General features: G+C 46.0%; 4 protein-coding genes across 5 annotated transcripts; 2 read left to right on the top strand and 2 right to left on the bottom strand.

Annotated features, from left to right (window-relative positions):
• The first annotated feature begins 1,184 nt into the window (after nt 1-1,184).
• On the top strand, nt 1,185-4,743 carry si:dkey-177p2.6 (uncharacterized protein LOC568712 homolog). 2 transcript variants are annotated; one of them, XM_037977824.1, is made up of 2 exons: nt 1,185-1,314; nt 2,758-4,743. In XM_037977824.1, the coding sequence occupies exons 1-2, from the start codon at nt 1,292-1,294 to the stop codon at nt 3,524-3,526; spliced, it is 792 nt and encodes a 263-aa protein (XP_037833752.1). In that variant the 5' UTR covers nt 1,185-1,291; the 3' UTR covers nt 3,527-4,743. The 2 variants fall into 2 exon arrangements, with proteins under 2 accessions (XP_037833752.1, XP_017295052.1); XM_017439563.3 differs by having other exon boundaries at nt 1,200-1,319.
• A 1,456-nt stretch (nt 4,744-6,199) lies between these two features.
• Nucleotides 6,200-10,196, bottom strand: lrit3b (leucine-rich repeat, immunoglobulin-like and transmembrane domains 3b). Its single transcript, XM_017439577.2, has 6 exons — nt 9,174-10,196; nt 8,501-8,875; nt 8,342-8,427; nt 6,968-7,261; nt 6,824-6,883; nt 6,200-6,736 (listed from the first exon to the last, which is right to left on the bottom strand). Exons 1-6 carry the CDS (start codon nt 9,266-9,268, stop codon nt 6,441-6,443), a joined length of 1,206 nt encoding a protein of 401 aa, XP_017295066.1. The 5' UTR covers nt 9,269-10,196; the 3' UTR covers nt 6,200-6,440.
• Nucleotides 10,197-10,327: 131 nt separating this feature from the next.
• Nucleotides 10,328-12,588, top strand: fam241a (family with sequence similarity 241 member A). Its single transcript, XM_017439580.3, has 2 exons — nt 10,328-10,580; nt 11,340-12,588. The coding sequence occupies exons 1-2, from the start codon at nt 10,464-10,466 to the stop codon at nt 11,637-11,639; spliced, it is 417 nt and encodes a 138-aa protein (XP_017295069.1). The 5' UTR covers nt 10,328-10,463; the 3' UTR covers nt 11,640-12,588.
• Nucleotides 12,589-12,777: 189 nt separating this feature from the next.
• On the bottom strand, nt 12,778-18,125 carry LOC108249924 (jnk1/mapk8 associated membrane protein). The gene is made up of 7 exons (XM_017439578.3): nt 17,981-18,125; nt 17,014-17,093; nt 15,650-15,804; nt 14,045-14,251; nt 13,746-13,927; nt 13,597-13,673; nt 12,778-13,260 (listed from the first exon to the last, which is right to left on the bottom strand). The coding sequence occupies exons 1-7, from the start codon at nt 17,988-17,990 to the stop codon at nt 13,042-13,044; spliced, it is 930 nt and encodes a 309-aa protein (XP_017295067.1). The 5' UTR covers nt 17,991-18,125; the 3' UTR covers nt 12,778-13,041.
• Nucleotides 18,126-18,540: the final 415 nt, after the last annotated feature.

Genomic DNA, 18,540 nt, shown 5'->3' with positions numbered 1-18,540 from the left:
TTTAGGTGCTGCGTTCAGGAGCTCAACGCTGCATTCTGGGCCTTCTGGATGTTTCTGAAACTGAATCCATAAAGGCTCACATACGATTCAAATAAGCCTTTATTTCGACTTGGTTCATGTTGGTATTATATATTATCTCCCAGCATTCAGCAGAACACTGACCTCAGTAATAATGACGCGCTTCTTGTCGTAAAAAAAATAAAAAGGAAACCAACATTTCCACCATGATGTACCTCCACACGTCTTCAGATTAAATAAGGTGGTCTGAGGTTCTGGAGCCCCACCAGCATGATGCTGCCACCACCATGCTTCACTGAGGGGCTGTGCCTTGGCTGAGCAAAGCATTTATTTATTATAAAACACAAATACAGCAGAATAGAGCTCTGGTTTGTCTAGTTCAGTGTTTCCCAGTGATATCTGCTTTTTACAGAAACCTGTGACCCCGACATAAAGTTTTATGTGTTTACGACCATTTAAAAAAAATAAAAAACTGTAACAGTAAAGGTTAAATATTCTATTAGGAATCGCCGTTAAAGTAAAATTTATCCCTGTAGATTTGGAAACCACTGGTCTAGTTAGTGTCGACTTAAGAAATGCGTGATTAATGTTTAAATTAATTTTCAATCAGTTTCATTGCACAAAGTCATGTTTTTATTAGGTAAAATTATATTTTTATTATAAAACACCTTTTATAAATATAATATTTTTTGTTTATAGAATGACTATCCCTGTGAAAAAAGAGAAAACTAACAAAAGAGGAGGGTAAAAAGAACACCAGTGCGGACCTTTTCCGCCGCACGTGCGCCCCATTTTGTACGAGCTGCTCCTGAACGCGGCGGAACAAACCTTTGCACGATCGCTGCCCCGTGAGAGGCGGGGGCGGAGGGTTGATTGGCGTTTAAAGGACTCAATCTTCCCTGTGGAGGAAATGGCCGGCGCCTCCACCCCCGCCTTCTTCTCCCCGAAGCCCCGCCTTCTCCCACCGCTCGAAGCCACGCCTCCTGATGACGAAGCTCCGCCTTCACTCACTCTCAAAGCCCCGCCTTCTCCTCGCTGCCGCTGCTTTGTATGGACCCCGAAGCTCCGCCTGCTTCCTTTACTGAAGCCCCGGCTCCTCCTCCTACTGAAGCCCCGGCTCCTCCTCCTACCGAAGCCCCGCCCCCTCCCCTGCTGAAGCCCCGCCTCCTCCCGTGCTGCCGGAGACTGACGGTCCTTTCCTCACACTCCGGATCTCGATAGTACTGGAACGACACGACCCACCGAATCAAGGACACTGCGATTTAAACCCTACATGACTCGGCTTTCCAAGGACACGTAAGGTAGTTTCCTTTACCTCCTTCATTTCTTTTATTTTTTACATTTTCTTAAAATATTTCCTCCCATTTTCCCTCCAGGCTTCCCTTTAACCGGGCTGGTAGGGGGAAGCTGTGACCATATTCTGCTTAAAATAAGTCCTATAACAAAAATCTTAATCTGATTTTCAATATAAAGGACAGATGTTGGAATAAATATTACATACTTGGTTTTTAACCATGTTAGGGCTTCTCCTGCCCTGTTTAAACCCAGTCTAATCAGCTGGAATTATCAATAATTTAAATTGAAGGCATTATTTACAGTTTGATTGGTGTTATTTGTTAAAAACAGGGTGAATTAAGCCATGTCTGTGGGAAGAATGAAGTCTGCCGGCCTGCAGGGGTGTCTGCCAGTGACTCACAGCAGTTCAGATGTCTGACAGAAAACTCACACGTCCAGCTGATGTTTGTACAGTTTGTTCAACATTCAAATGCAGAAGAAGTAATCTTCATATCTGTACGAAATCTCGATCCGTTGGACATTTAAACCCTGTCTGACTGGATCCTTTTGTGTAAGGTTTTATTACAGAGCCCCCCCCCGCCCCACCAACAGAACGTACCTTAAATCCTCTGGTTTTAGGAAATATTACCAAAAGTTTTGGAAAAATCTGACATAAGCAGTGAGACACGAGGAGGCAGAGTTTTGATGTATGAACCGTAGAAGACGTGTAAAGTTTGGGAAAATAGGAAGAGTTTGCAAAAAAATTTAGACCAGGGGTGCTGGTCCAGCCCAAAGCTAAGGCTACGACTGTTGATTACAGATTTAATGTTTTGGCTGAGATTTGTTTAAACTCTGGATACAGTTCCCTCAGACACCTGGAACGTTGGCTCACGCTGCAGACTGTGATTGTGTAAAAACCAAATGTGAAAAGTGCAGATTCAGTCATGTGACGTCCAACTCCTGTCTGAGCTGCAAGGCTGGGTTTTACCACTCGTTTCGCCAAAATCCCCGTTGTTTTCTGCAAATTTACAAACTGTTGCTTACGTTGTACCACTGCAAAGCCAGAAATTAGTTTACAGGTAGAAAATAAACACCAAGTTTGTTCCAAAACGGCCAATATTCTGATGGATCAGGACAAATAGGGTACTTTCAAACATTTCCTAGTTTATTAAGTTCAGGCATGCTTTGGTCAGTCCAAAAAATGGAATTTTGTAGCTATCTAACGTATCAAAAGTAAAAAATGATGAATGAATAGAATTCTGGGTACGTCGTCAATATTTCAACTCACTGGCCAATAAAAAGTGATTTCTGTGACTCAGTCAGGTCCTGAACCCAGCTGTGAGAACCTTACAAACAAACCCCATCTTGTTGGACCAATCGAACCTGAACTTGTCGAATGTCTCACCTTATTTGTGTTTGAATGTTACGTTGTTGTTAAATCGGGTTGTCTGTCCATTGCCGCAGGTCAATGTTGGGTCGTGGTGTCAAACGAAAGAGAAGCTGCTTGGAGGAGCTGGACGCTGAGGTGCTCCCCGATGCCCCAAGGAAGGTGGACAAGAAGCAGGACGTGGACGGGGACAGGGACAGGGGGGACAGGTCGGACATGAGCCGCCTGCAGCAGCGGCAGGTGGTGCTCAGCCTCTGCTTGAAGAAGCTCCAGGACTACCAGGCCGGCATGGAGCTCAGCCTCCGCCGCTCCGTGCTGCTCGTCAACACGCTCAGGCAGATCCAGGACGAGATGCAGAGCGACCGGACAGGAAGTCCAGACTTACACCTCCACAGCATCAACCCCGACTCCTGTCTTCTCAGGGACGACTTCAGGGAGGACTTGTTGGTAACGTGTCCCGGGTGTGCCGTGGGAAACGCTGAAGGCCTGTCTCCTTCGCTGTTTCCTGAATTTCCCTCTCAGGAGGCAAACGGCTCCTCAGAGCAGCACAAACCTCTGTCCTCCCCGAGCTGTAGCGCCGTCAGTGACGCCACAAACGCTACGGGCTACCTGAGCGATCTGGCCCTGGACGATATCTTCGAGGACATCGATACGTCGATGTACGAGACGTCAGATCTGCCGTCCGCCTGTGCAGCCGGGTCTCTGTGGCCCATCAGTGTGTCACTTTGGCCCGACGAGAACATGAAGCCATTTTGTCCCACCCACGCCTCAGGTGGAGGTCTCCAGTCATGTCTCATGGACCTGAACGAGCTGGACCACATCATAGAGATTCTGGTGAAGTCCTGACGAGGTTCTCCACCTGACAGAAGATCCAGATATATGCAGTCAAGTGTTCCACTAAATGTAAATTTACTCAGACGGAAACAACGTGGTTTTTCTGCCACCCTTTAGGCTGACATCTGTTCAGAAGGTCTGCCTGAAAGCAGCTGCAGGTTCAGGCAGCAGCAACCTGAGCTGCGGCGGCGGCGCGTGGATCAGTCAGGCCGCCGCAGCAGACCTGGGTTGATAATTAATTGAAATCCCTTCAATTACTTAAGAGGGCGTGCTTCAGGCAGGCAGGCAGGAGGCCTGGGTTGGTTTCAGCGCCGGGACAAACTGGTTCCTGTTGCACAAAAAAAAAATGAAGAAGAAAATCAGCGAAATAATCGATTCTAACGTTGATTCGGTTGGTTGGACTTCCAACCGAGCTCCACAGCAAGAAGCAGGAAGTGAAATTAAAGCGTTTGATATGTTGGATTGTTTTATTTAACCTTATTTATGACAGAAAAACCTGCCGCCGGCCTGTCGTAAAAACGGCGATCAGTGAACTCGTCCCAGAATTGTAAACCATAACAGGATCTCGTGTGTTTTTAACCGTTTCGTGCTCCTTTCTGCCTGGACCTGCATCAATCCCAGGTCCTGCAGAGGTTCTGTTCTACCTCACGTCTGCTCCCCGTCCAACCAAAGTCATTTACCCCGATCAGGTGGAAAACGTGCCTTACTGCTGAGAGGAAATGCGTTTCTGAAACCTGCTGTGAGTTATTCTGAAAAGCACTGCGAAGCCAGGACTGCGCCCCCTCCCTCTGGCTGCTGAATACTACAGCCATATGAGCTTAATGCATCCTGACAGGCCGAGGGAGGAGGAGGAGGAGGAGGAGGAGGAGGAGGAGGAAGCTGTTTACGTCACTTGCTCATTAGGAGGGGGTTGAAGCTTGTTTTTCCCGGACTGGAACCGAACGACCAATCACACGAGACGTGCCTGCAGCTCTCCGTCACTCCCGACGACTTGTTTTTGCTCCTGGTGGCTCGGCACAAACATCCAGCTGGACTGTAGCCCGAGAAACATTTTTCTGACACTTTTACACAGTTTGCTGTTATTTATAGGAGTGTCTGTTTCTGTCCGTTTTAATGCAAATCTAACAAAAACGATGTGTTTGGATCAATAATATTGTAACTTGTATATATTTTTAGGACTATTTTATAGATTTTATCCATCATTACTAATAAAAACACCCAAACTGTTATTTTTTTCTGTGTCATTCTTGTTCTGATTGCTTCAAACCCAAAGACGAAATGTGTTTTTTTTCTGCTTTTTGTCAATCTTTGTCATGTTTTACCCAAATCTTCTCATTTAACAGTCTCAAACATGTATATTCTGCTTAATGGTAGCAGGTTTAACACGGTAAAGGCCATCGCAGGGCATTGTTTTCCTCAGTATTTGGTTTATTTTTCAGCCATGGCAGGCAGCAGATAATGTGGGGGCTAAGGCTGCCCTCTGATGGTCAGTTTGAGGAAAGATTTTTATTCAGGAGACGGTCATGCATCTTTATCTTTAGCTAAATGTTGGTGGCATTTCTTAAAAATGGATCTTTTTTTACACAAAGCCTGTGCAGAAAGTAGCAGTGGTGGTTGAGGTCAGCTTTACGTCTGCAGCAGAATGAAGTCCATCCTTCCTGGGTAGCAGGGGGACACCCTGGACAGGTCTCCAGTCCGTCACGGGGACACATAGAGACAAAGAGTTTATGTTGTCGGTTGAATGTTCCGTAGAAATTTCTGCAGAAATGATAAGTCGGAGGAGAAAGAAGGAGCTTTTGATGCAAAGTCGGAACGCCCATCTGGACGGCGGCTGACGACCACGGTTCTGTCCCTTAGCTTCTTTTAAAGCTCGTCTTCTCTGTCTTCGTCCTGTGATGGATGTCAGCCTGGTTGGACACCAGGAGGAGGAAAGTATTCAGACGCACACATTCCTTTAAGAGCTGCCTTGTTTCTGGGTTTCTCTGATGAACATGAAGCACAGTGAGGAATGTGAGGAGTGGCCACAGGTGAGGAGGAGCAACACGTGCACGTCTCCACCCGTCCTCCACCCGCCTGCCTGCCTCTGCTGCAGTGGTTTGGTCTGACTTCACCTTTTACCCCCCCTGCAGGCGCACATCACTGCTGCAGTGCAGCGGAGTTGGGCTTCGGCCAAGACGGCTTCGCTCCGTCACGCTGACTCAGCACGCTGACAGAACAGCCGGGCGCTGCTGACAGGAAATGGATCGAATGGAGAGAAGAGGCAAAAAAACAGCAGGAAGAAACAGCAGCTTCGACACTAAACCACCTAACTTTGAGCAAAAACCTTTACCTCCCATGGCCGAGGAATCTAATCCCACTTTTCTGTCCCACGTTGAATTTTTGGAACCAGAGTCTGTGCACTGAGGACGAGGACACCAAAGTCCCGCCTCCACACCCTCCTGATTGGCTAACAGGCTGTCAGTTAAAACTGAAAAGCTGCCTCTTTTTAAAGTTTTTCTGTTTAAAACTTTAGTTTTTGGTCTAATTTTTTACTTTATTTTATGGCTACTGAATAGTTTTATTGTTTTTGTTTTTATCTCATTGGTTTCTGATGTTCTTATTGGATAGGAAGAGCTGAAAGACCAAAACATGATGGGAAAAAGTGTCGTTATTTGTTCCAGGAAGTCTTTCAATTAGTGCTGAATTTGTATTTAAATGAAAATAAAACAAATAACTATTCTTATACTTTCACATTTTTGACACAAAGGACGCAGGTTGTGTGTTAAATTTTATAATTTTTTTACAAAAAGTGTGATAAAACAGCTGTGTAACGTCTCTTTTTTGCATCAGAATGACTAAAACTAAAAGAATTTAGTCATTCTTGGTAAATATTTTGAACAGCAGCTGTCAGGGGTTCTAGTTTAGGTTTGTTTTGCTGCTGAGGTCGTTAAACTTTCTGGATTTTGTTCTTCAGAGGCGGGAAGATGAACGGACTCTCCTTCTCCGGGAGCGTTTGGTTCGGTTTCCTGAACTTCGGCGACGACTTGAACGGAGTCTTTTTGGGTTTTCTCTTTGGGAAACGAGACAGCCTGGTGACGCCCATGACCTTGAGTTTGATGGGCGCCTCGGATGTTCCCGCCATGTTTCGGGCCTGGCAGCGGTATTCGCCGGCGTCCTGGTAGGACAACCCGTTCAGAGTGATGATCGACCAGCGGACTCCGACTCGAGGAGATCCCTGCATGACTGAAACAGAAAGGAGGACAGCTCGTGGTTGGTCATCGGTTCTGTCGGGGCGCCGTGGTTTATCCACAGGGGCATGATGTCACTTACAGCTCTCCAGGATCCGGGGAGGCTGCTCGGAGTTCTGCAGAAGGTTTTGTTGACAACAATCTGCACAGAAACATCAGACTCGACTTGAGCTTCAGGTTCTTTGTAGCATCATCTTGGCACCTGACAGAGACCCAGAACCCTTACCGGTGTAGGCCGAGGTTCTGATCCAGGTCAGGGTCGGCGTTGGATATCCGCTCGCGTCACAGCGGAGGATGACGTTGCTGCCCAGCGGAGAGACGACCCTGGTGGCTGCAGGCTGGACCGAGGGCCTGGTGCAGCGAGACAGCTCGGCCCGGGTCAGCAGCATCCCCGACGGAGCCATGGACCGGCTGCACATCAGCAGCTGATCCATCAGAACCACGGGACTCCCCAGGGACGAGGACAGAGACGTCAGCATGGACAGCTGGCAGTCGCACAGCCAGGGGTTGTCATGGAGACCTGAACGTGGAGGAGGGGGAGGATGAGACCCTCTTTGTTTATCATTTGTTCCAGATTTAATACGGGTAAATACATGATCGCCCGCCTGTTATGGCAGATACTGTTCTGACTGACAGGTTGGGTCCAAACTGCTGGTCCTCTGTTTGTATACATTATACAACCTGATACTTACTGGATACAGAGTAGTACTTACTAAGTAACATACAGAGTACTTACTGAGTAACATGCAGAGTACTTACTGAGTAACTTACTGAGTAACGTACAGAGTATTTACTGAGTTAAATTTACAGTATTTACTGGGTAACTTACAGAGTACTTACTGAGAAACATACAAAGTACTTACTGAGTAACTTACTGAGTAACATGCAGAGTACTTACTGAGTAACGTACAGAGTACTTACTGAGTAACTTACTGAGTAACATACAGAGTATTTACTGAGTTAAATTTACAGTATTTACTGGGTAACTTACAGAGTACTTACTGAGAAACATACAAAGTACTTACTGAGTAACATACTGAGTACTTACTGAGTAATATACAGAGTACTTACTGAGTAATATTTACAATACTTACTGGGTAACTTACAGAGTACTTACTGAGTAACATACAGAGTACTTACTAATATTTAAAGTATTTACTGCGTAACATATCGAGTACTTACTGAGTAACGTACTGAGTACTTACTGAGTAACATACAGAATACTTCCTGGGTAACATACAGAGTATTTACTGAGTAATATTTACAGTATTTACTGCGTAAAATAAAGAGTACTTACTGAGTAACATACTAAGTACTTACTGAGTAACATACAGAGTACTTACTAATATTTAAAGTATTTACTGGTTAAGATAAAGAGTACTTAATGAGTAACATCCCCAGTACTTACTGGTTAAGATAAAAAGTACTTATATTCAGTATCGGGTACTCTGCATGTTACCAGGTAAATATACTGAATGTTACTCCTTTAAATAATGAGTACATTCCTGAGAAGTACTGTATTATTTTATGTATTGTTACCATTATTTTATAGATTTTTTTTATCAAATCGTTTTTTCGTCTCCCTTCACTTCATACCGACCCAGGATTTTTCTCCGGACCGGTCCCTTCTGCAGTTCTGGAAGAGGAAACCACAGATCCAGGAGCTCGGCTGGCAGGATGGTCAGCCTGAGGAGAGGGAAGCTGCGTTAAACATCAGTATCTCACCTGCTGACAGCTTCCTGTTGGGTGTTTGACCCACCTGTTGCTGGACAGGTCCAGGTAGGTGATGTTGGGCAGGAAGAGGGCAGCGTGGGCCGGGAGGCTGGACAGGCGGTTGTTGTTGAGGCCTAGAGTCTGGAGGCGGGGCATGTCTCGTAGCCCCTCCCAGGGGAAGCTGGTCAGCAGGTTCCCGTCCAGACGCAGCTCCCGCAGAGCCTTCAGGTTGACGAAGCTGCTGGGGTGGACGGAGGTCACGGAGTTGTACGACAGCCATAAGAAGCGCAGCTCCGACAGGTTGTAAAAGGCTGCCCGGGGCACCCTGGAGATCAAGGTTCTCTCTAGGCGGAGCTTGACGGTGTCAGGCGGAACGTTGACAGGAAGTGCTGACATCCCAGCGCCGCCGCACTGAACCGACCTGCAGTAAACACAAACATGATGCAGGTGACTTGTTTTTAATTATTCAAACATCTTTGTTTTACTTCATGTATAATTTAAATTTATTCAGTTTATTTTACACGTTCACTAATAGGCTGTGTTTCCACTAATGAGTTCAGTAAAAAGTGATCAAACTTTTTATGTTGCAGCTTTTTTTACTCATTATGACTCGTTTTTATCAGGAAACCTGACCCTCAGTTCGTTAAAACAATGCGTTAATTAAATGATTTGATCGTGGAACTGAGAGGAAAACAGAAAAAAGTGAAAAACCACTGAACCTGAGCTCTGCGGCCCCGCCGCTGCAGACGCAGAGATCCGGACAGAACTGAGCCCCGGCGGGCTGCAGGACCTGAAGGAGGACCAGCAGGAACATCTCGCCTCAGACGGATCTCAGACACCTCCTCCGGTTCTCCATGCTCCCAGTCCTCCACGGTCCTCAGCTCCGTCCGTGCTGCAGAGTGAAACTGAATCCCAGATTAGCTGAGATTACAGCGCTTACAGGCCGGATTGTAATCCTTCACCTCGCTGACAGGATGACAAAGCATCAGGTCCCACCTCAAGTCCTGACTTCATCCTGGTCCTGTCCTTCTGCTGCCTTCTTCATGTTTATCATCTGAACGCTGAGTCAGCATTCAGGCTGATTTCCAGCTTTTAATTTTCTGTATTTTATTTATTTGCAGTCTAAAACTTCTGCAGTCAAACCATTCAGCTCACTCAGAAATCAGTGCTTTTGTTTTAGTAACTGTTAAACTTTATTTACAAATATTTTCCTCATAGAAACACACAGAGATCTCTTCAAATCCTTCAAAAACATAACTCAGCTGCAGCTACTATCTCTATTTTTCTTACTTTCTTACTCTGCTTATAGCTTTCAGCCACCATTCGGCTACATTTAGCTGTTAGCTAGCCTTTGGATACTAATCCCTAACCCTAGCTTAAAGTTAAAAGAAGGAAAACATCATCTAAAAGAGAGCTTGCTTGTTAAACATCTTTAAATCCAACTTAACAAGTTGAAATGTCAATAAAACATTGTCGCTCAGGTTGTCAAAAATGCCAAAAGAGATGAAATGCAGCTTTAGGAGTAACAGAGGAAAGGGTATTGTTTTTATCAATACCACTAATAGTTTTTAAAGAAAGAATCTTGAAAGATATGTGCAGTTTTATAGTTTTTTGTGTGACTTTTATCCCAGTTAGCAGCTGTAATGACGCTTCCGGCCACTAGGGGCGCGGGTTAACAGCAGCTGTAATGACGCTTTCAGCCACTAGGGGCGCAGGTTAACAGCAGCTGTAATGACGCTTCCGGCCACTAGGGGCGCGGGTTAACAGCAGCTGTAATGACGCTTCCGGCCACTAGGGGCGCAGGTTAACAGCAGCTGTAATGACGCTTCCGGCCACTAGGGGCGCAGGTTAACAGCAACTAATGTCACTTCCGGCCAGCAGGGGGCGCGCGCTGACCGTTCTGGTCGACTCGTGTAACGGCCGCCTCTCAGGGCGGACTCTCCCGGCAGTTCTTTCCGGTCACTTCGCCTGGGAGTCTCGCAAGTTGGTGCCGGACAATCAGCCGGAACATGTCCGCTGTACCGCCGCCTGCAGACGGACACTCGGTGGAAGACCTGCCGCCGGACAGCCGGAGGGGACTGAACCACCATGCTCCACCCGCCCGGGGAGAACAGCACGCAGTCCGGGTAAACATGCTCCGTCACGAAGCAGCTAACTTACTGAGGGCTCCTACTGGGCTCAGCCGGTTGGATCGGAACCACTGAGCAGTTCTGTCGCGACAAGGCCGAAAATAACAGTGTTTTTAAAGTTCCGTTGAAAATTCAACTGAAACGCCTTAAACGAACTCCGTTCAAAAATCCGATAAATTAACTTTCGATTTTAAAGTGGAGCGGTCCGGGTCGCTTTAGAACAGAACTAACACCCACTGAAGAACCAAGAAGGTTCTGAGTTGCTTTCGGCGTCGAAATTAATGCCGACAGATCAGCAGTGACGTGAATACAGCGAGTTATAGATCACACTGTGATTAAATGGGGTTTATCTGCAGGTAAATCAGTGAGGTGGGGGATTAAGGAAGAAAAAACAGGAACTTCTGTCTCATCATGGTGGCTCAGTTCCATTTAGTGTTCCAGTGAAACCAACCCAGAACAGCAGCAGGAGCTTCTCTGAATGGAACTCAGCCGGAACATTTCCTGTTTTTTTCCTGCTGAGAACAGGTGGAACCCGTCCCTGCAGACACACCTGGTGTCTAATCACTAACCCGTGGAGCGCCGTTTAATCAATAACTCGTGGCTCAGTCTGTTTAATCATTATGGTTTAAACTTCAGTCCTCAGTTTCCCATTGAAGCCCCCTTTCAGCCACATTAAATCTCATAGTTGGGACTTTCCGTGACACTGGTTGTGTTTTTAAGATGGAATCTGTGTTGATTTGACATTTGTTCTCACAGGTTGATGCCAGATGGGCCCGGCCGCGACCCCACAGTCATGACCGGCAGCAGCAGCAGGTCGACGATGACGGCGGCACCGCCGAGGAGCCCGAGCTGGACGACTGCAAGCGGATGGGCACACTGTTCGGGATGATCAACAAGTGTCTGCTGGGTTTGGGCTTCAGCCAGATGTCTTTTGGAGACAGAACAGTGGAACCCGTGGTGATCCTCATCTTCTGGCTGCTGCTCTGGTTCCTGGGTTTCCAGGCTCTGGGACTGGTGGGAACTCTGTGCCTCATCATCATTTACATCCAGAAGTGACGGTGGGAGAGCGGACCTGCTGAAGTCTTTACTGCTGACCTGTTTTATGCTGACGATGGTTTGTAATCTGCTGTGGCTTCGAGCTCGGTGGCAGATGTTTCTGCTCAGGGTGGACCAGCTGTGGGGCTGAAGGCTCGGATCAGGATCAGGGGTTCCATAAATAACCCGGACTGGAACCCTGCATGGACCGGTTTCTTCTCATTAATCCCAGTATTGATGCTGATGTTTAACATGTTCATGCCTCACTGTCGTTGGTGTCACCAGTGTTTTAGTTTTAAATTCTAGCTTCAGTCTTCACAAACACCAGACCTGAAGGACTCTGATCATCCTGAAGCACAACCGGGGAGCTTTTTCAGTTCCAACCTTTAAAACTGGACAAGACGCTCCGTTTGTGCAGATTAATCTCCCTCCTGAGGGTCTTTTATCTGCTCACACAGACGTGTATGATGGGTCACACACCTCAGGTAAACACAGACCCTGATGACCCTCAGGAGGGAGAATAATCTGCGTAAACGAACCATGTCGCCCAGTTTAAACTCTATGTTTGGACTAAAAAAATCTCCCCGGACATTAAACTACTGAATCAAACCCTTTTCAGTTTGTGGAACCAAATCAGCTAAAGTTAAATCGTTTACAGACAGGAGACAAATAAAACTGCAGGAACTTTAATTTATAATCGTTTCAGTCGAACACACAGAGAAGTTATTCCTCACGCGTCCGCCGCGGCGCCGAAACCCGGAAAGTAACTCCATCTTTGGGTTCTTCCTCTCTGAGTAATTATTCATAAAGTGTTTCAGAAACATATCTTCAGAGCAGCCTCTCTCAGAGGAAAATATCTGTTTTTACTCCACCGAACCGCCTCGATCCAAAGAGTTTTGAATTATGAAAGTGTTCCTTTTTGTTTTGTTTTTTTTAAAAAAACGTTTGACAATAAACTGAATGTAAGTCAGATTTTTGTCTCTTTTGTGCCGAGGTGGACCCGTTCTGTTGTCTAACAGGAAGCAGATTATTCTGAGCTGGAACCAAAGCTGCAGCGTGGGACGAGAAGAGGGGGAAACGGCGCTAACGCTAACCTGTTAGCGCTCAGCGTTTTGCCGTTTCTGTTCGCTGTGAGATATTTTGCTGACACAAACAGAGACGCAGGCAAATGCAGCTTTATTTACAGCCACAAACAAACAAACAACTGTAGTGACCTCGACGGTGGGTCGGACCGGTTCTGCTGACCAGAACCAGCTGAGATAATATTTACAGGATTTAATAAAACATATTTACACGCTCGTGTGATCATCACGCCTTCAGACACGTTGAAAACAGTTTAAACAATAAATAAGTCAACCTGGAACGTTCGGGGCGGGAAGCGAAGATCAGCTCCTCCTCCTCCTCGTCTTCCTCGCGGCGCTCCTCAGTGGCCGCTGCTGCCCTCGGCCAGGATGCGGCTCGGCTTGGTGAACTTGGCCGTGGCGATGTAAAACAGGGTCGGTCCCGGTACCAGAGCGAGCAGCGGCAGCGACAGCTCCAGCCTGTCCAGCAGGGAGATGGAGATGATGCCGTACGCATGAAGCAGCCAATGGCTGAGCAGAACCACCAGGCGCTTCTTCTTCGCCAGCAGCGTCTGGAAGGACTGGGAGGAGGAGGAGGAGGAGGTCAGTACCGTTTCCAGAAACTGCAAACACGCAGCGTGATGCTGAAGCAGCAAAACGTCACCTAGAGCTTTGCTATTTGTAGCTAAAACCAGCAGAACATCGGCTACAAACAGCTAAATCCTAGCTGAAAGTAGCAAAACAGTAGCTAGAAGCTTAAATTAGCTAAAAGCAGCAAAATGCTAGAATGTAAAAGTTGTTAAATTGTAAAAGAAAAACAGGAAAACGATCAGTGTTCACTTTGACCAATCAGCTGCCGGATTGCTTCAGTGGGCGGGACTTTAAATCTGTTTTAAAACCAGCAGGTGTGCGTTTACCTGGATCTCAGAGGCAGACATGTAGACGGCCAGCGTGACCAGCGACAGCACCAGGATGATGTAGGGGAAGGCGTAGTCTGAAACACACGGGAGGACGTTAGAAACCGCCGCCGCCACCGCGCTGCGTTCACCATGAAACTGAGACTCACACAGCAGCCCGCCGCCGACCGCCTGCAGCACGGTGATGATGGGGAAGAAGTAGAGAGCGGCGTAGATGCTCCTGAAGCGGTCCGACTTCCCGAGGCCGCAGGCGATCTTCTTCACCAGCAGGGGGCGGAGCATCATCATCATCACCAGGCAGAAGGCGTAGTAAATCAACACGATGGTGTAGCTGACAAACAGGAAACGGCTCCTGGTTGGTTCATTCAGAGATCAAACGCCCACTCACACTCAGCCCTGTGACTACCTCCTGACGGATCGGAGGCGTAGCGGCGGCGGTTGTACTCACAGCGGGTACACGGCTTCCTGCGTGCAGTGCAGCGTGTTGACGTAGTCCGGGCTCGGGTTGTACAGCATGGTGTACCAGTCGGACAGCTCCTTGACCCGACAGGACCGGATGCTGAGGTTCCCCACCGGGTCGGCGAGCAGCAGGGTGACCACCGCCGACACGCTGCACTCCAACATGGCGGTGACGTGCTGCAGCAGGGCACTGGAGCTGCGCGCACACACACACACGTTTCCGAGGACTCACAACACCAAACAAAAGTTTCCAGAACCGGTTTGAACACAATCCTTCACAACGAGACAAACGGGTCGGACTGAAATCCTGAGCTGTCAGCGGGTCTCCTGCAGTTCTGACCCACCAGAACCCGACTGGATTCAGCTGTCAGAACCAGAACCTTCAAGCATCAGAACGGCTCTCCACCAATCAGAATTTAGGGTCACATGACCACAGAACCAAACCAGAAACAGGACCTGAACCTGACAGAAACTGGACCTGAACCTGACAGAAAACTGGACCTGAACCTGACAAAAACTGGACCCGAACCAACCAGAAACTGGACCTGAACCTGACAAAAACTGAACCCACTAGAAAACTGGATCCGAACCAACCAGAAAATGGACCTGAACCTGACAGAAAACTGGACCTGAACCTGACAGAAACTGAACCTGAACCCTACAGAAACTGGACCTGAACCTGACAGAAAACTGAACCCACTAGAAAACTGGATCCGAACCAACCAGAAAATGGACCTGAACCTGACAGAAAACTGGACCTGAACCCTACAGAAACTGGACCTGAACCTGACAGAAACTGGACCTGAACCTGACAGAAAACTGAACCCACTAGAAAACTGGATCCGAACCAACCAGAAAATGGACCTGAACCTGACAGAAAACTGGACCTGAACCTGACAGAAACTGAACCCACTAGAAAACTGGATCCGAACCAACCAGAAACTGGACCTGAACCAACCAGAAAATGGACCTGAACCTGACAGAAAACTGAACCCACTAGAAAACTGGACCCGAACCAACCAGAAAATGGACCTGAACCTGACAGAAAACTGGACCTGAACCCTACAGAAACTGGACCTGAACCTGACAGAAACTGGACTTGAACCTGACAGAAACTGGACCTGAACCTGACAGAAACTGGACCTGAACCTGACAGAAACTGAACCTGAACCTGACAGAAAACTGAACCTGAACCCTATAGAAACTGGACCTGAACCTGACAGAAACTGGACCTGAACCTGACAGAAAACTGAACCTGAACCCTACAGAAACTGGACCTGAACCTGACAGAAACTGGACCTGAACCTGACAGAAACTGGACCTGAACCTGACAGAAAACTGAACCCACTAGAAAACTGGATCCGAACCAACCAGAAAATGGACCTGAACCTGACAGAAAACTGGACCTGAACCCTACAGAAACTGGACCTGAACCTGACAGAAAATAGGACCTGAACCAATAAATTCAGCTGGCTGACTGCAGTCTTTTAGCCCAGAAGAAGCAGAACATTAGAAATATTTTAGTCTCCTGTATAAAAAGAAACAAGCCTGTCAGTCGACCCGGTTCTGCAGGGTTCTGTTCAGACCGGCTCACCTCTTCTTGCCCGAGTACCACTCGATGAAGAACCAGTGCAGAACCAGCGGCAACATGGCCATGAAGCCCAGGTAGAGCCAGTCGTAGAGCTCGGGGGACTCGGCGCAGCGTTCACAGACCTTCTGGAAGTTTGACCGCTCCCCTCGAGGACAAACCTGCAACCAGAGACGGCGGCGGTTAGGAACTGATTACATTTCTTTTATTATCTGTTCCCGATTGTTCCAAGCAGAACAAAAATCTCTTCAACGCTGCGTTTCACTGAAGAACCTTTCAGAACCTTCAGCGCCGCTGAAACAGACTTGTTCTGAATTTGGTGCTTTGTAAATAAAGTTTAATTGAATTTAAAAACGAGGCTCCAGCTCCTCCACACGCAAACAATGAAACCGCTGAGTGGACCGTTTCCATTCGGGTCCAACGAGGCGTCACGGCGGCGAGCGGGGGGGACTTCCTGTCCGCCTGACTCGATGTTTATCTGCAGCTTTTCAGGGTTTGTTTTCTCAGACAGAGACCGATTCCAACATAAACTGTGGATTCACGAAGGCACAACATCATCATCCTCGTCAGAAAATAAAAGACGAAGACTTAAAGTGTGGTGCCATGAAGACCGGTAAAAAAATATAAGTAAGAAACAAAATCTGCACCATTTTCTTTCCACATATCGATGGTAAATATTTGTTACCAGGTGAGTTTGTTTACCTACAGAAACAGGAAGTGACTGAAAACAGGTCAACGGAAGAGCCGCTCAGGACAAGTTTGAGAAGTTGGTACAAATTTCAGATTTGTTGAGAGTAAGCAGGTAGAGGCACTTTGTTTACATTGACTGCGTACCTGCATCTTATAATTACTTATGAAAAACCACTGGAGTAAACATTTTCAAACTTTTTAAAAAGAACATTTTCATTTTGTTTGCAATAAGTTCCTTTAAAACATTTAAGTCTATATATGATGTGAAGCCTTACAAAGTGGAGTGGCTCATTTTTAATACAACTTGAAAATCTTAATTTTAGTAGAATAAAGGTTCTTATATCATTACAGCTGCAGTCAAATAGTACTATACAACTAAAAAATGTGCAATAGATGCGTTTAAATACTTTTTATAAGTGTTATAAAGAGAGATGATTTCATTTTAATAAGCCAATATCAGCAAATATATTGTCCATCACTTTATTTTTAGTTAAATTCTTGCTGATGTTTATGTATGTTTATGTATTTTACTTGTGACTACAACTTTAGAAAAACAAAATAAGATGGGTGGGATGGGTCTTCGTCGAACTGCTCAGAGTTTTAGTTTTAACGAGCAGCTTGAATGTCCTCTCGGCGATAAATAAAACATCTGTATCCATCAGCAGATGTTTGGTACTCACGCCACACTCTCCCTCCACCGATCCGTTCACCATGATCCGACCGCAGTACAGACCGGGACATGTTGAACTCACGGCCACAGCTGGAAGAGACACAAACAGGAGGGAAGGCACAGGAGGTCGTCTGAGACGTCTGGTACTCATGTTAGAACCACACAGACCCGAATCGATCACCGCGAGCAGCTCGTTTTTATCAACGGCGGCAGGAACTGTTTGCTCGAACCAGTTTCCAGTCAGAGTTAATTCACAAATTCATCTTTTCAGTCCGAACCCGTTTTCTGATTTTTCTTTTAACCTGACACGCAGAAAGGTTTATATAAATATCAGGAAACCTGACTTCTGGTCAGATTTTAACACCTACAAGCTGCTTATTCTTTAAGATTTGATTTATGATGATATTCTTCCCAAACTCTGACTGGTAGAGGGAGCCATGTTGGATTTTTTTGTCACTCAGGTATAAACATCACTAACAAGCATCAGTAAACAGTAAACATGTGACCCTGCTGGTTAACCTGTTTATGAGTTAAAACAAGAATCTGGGTCGTTTAAGACACATTAACTAATTATAGTTTATTAGCAAACATATTATAAACAGGAGAACAGCACAAAAACACATTTAAAGCAGGATAAAAACATTTAGAGTGGATTATCGGACAGATTAAAGACCGCTACAACATTTTAGACACTCGATTACAGAAAACCTTGTTTGTTTTTTTGAAATTAAAGTCAATATATTTGTATATATTTAAATTACACAAACAGACTGGTGTAAGTCATATTTTACTCCCGGTTCTTGTTAAACTGGACCCGTCCTTTTACTCCTGTTTGGGTTGTGGGGAAGGTTCGGGTGATGCTAACTCCGTTAGCCCATTTAGCATCATTAACGGCCCGAAACTGTTGTCGCAGTTTAACAATTTAATTTTCCCTTTTTGAATAAACACATAAAAACAAAAACGCTGCTAAAACTCACCCGAACTCATCCTGATAACATTTATTCAAAAATAAAATTGGTTTGTTTCGAACAGCTTCCGTATTTCTTCTTCGTGTTTTTTTTTTCTTTTTAATTCTTCTTCTTTTAATTTGACGCGGTTAGCAAAGCTGCTCATGGGTGCTATTCCGCTCTCGACCGGACGTGACGTCACGATAGCTGTCTCAGGCGCTGACAGGTCCGCCATGCTGAGACGGGAGAGACGGACCAGAAAAACCATTGAAGTGAATGGAAAGCTACCGTTTTAACCGCATTAAAAGACGTTTAAGTTTACATTTCTCTAACAAAATGCTTCTAAATTCAGAATTTATTACCTACGGCAGGCAAAAACATGTTTTTTCTTTGTTTCCAACGACTTAAAGGATTGCTAGATAAACAATTACAAAGCCTAAATGACAAAAAACTATTTTTATCATATAATTTTAAAAAATATACACTTAGGAACTGTAAAAAACACCATCTAGCACGGATTTATTTTAAATTTACTACCTAAATTACATACTGTATATATACAAAGTAAAATAAGTAAGGAAGTTTGTGTG

The sequence above is a fragment of the Kryptolebias marmoratus genome, linkage group LG10 (assembly GCF_001649575.2).
Source record: "Kryptolebias marmoratus isolate JLee-2015 linkage group LG10, ASM164957v2, whole genome shotgun sequence".
In the NCBI taxonomy this organism is placed as follows: Eukaryota; Metazoa; Chordata; class Actinopteri; order Cyprinodontiformes; family Rivulidae; genus Kryptolebias; species Kryptolebias marmoratus.
Note: the sequence above shows the minus strand (reverse complement) of the source record. Positions and strands in the feature narration are given on the sequence as shown.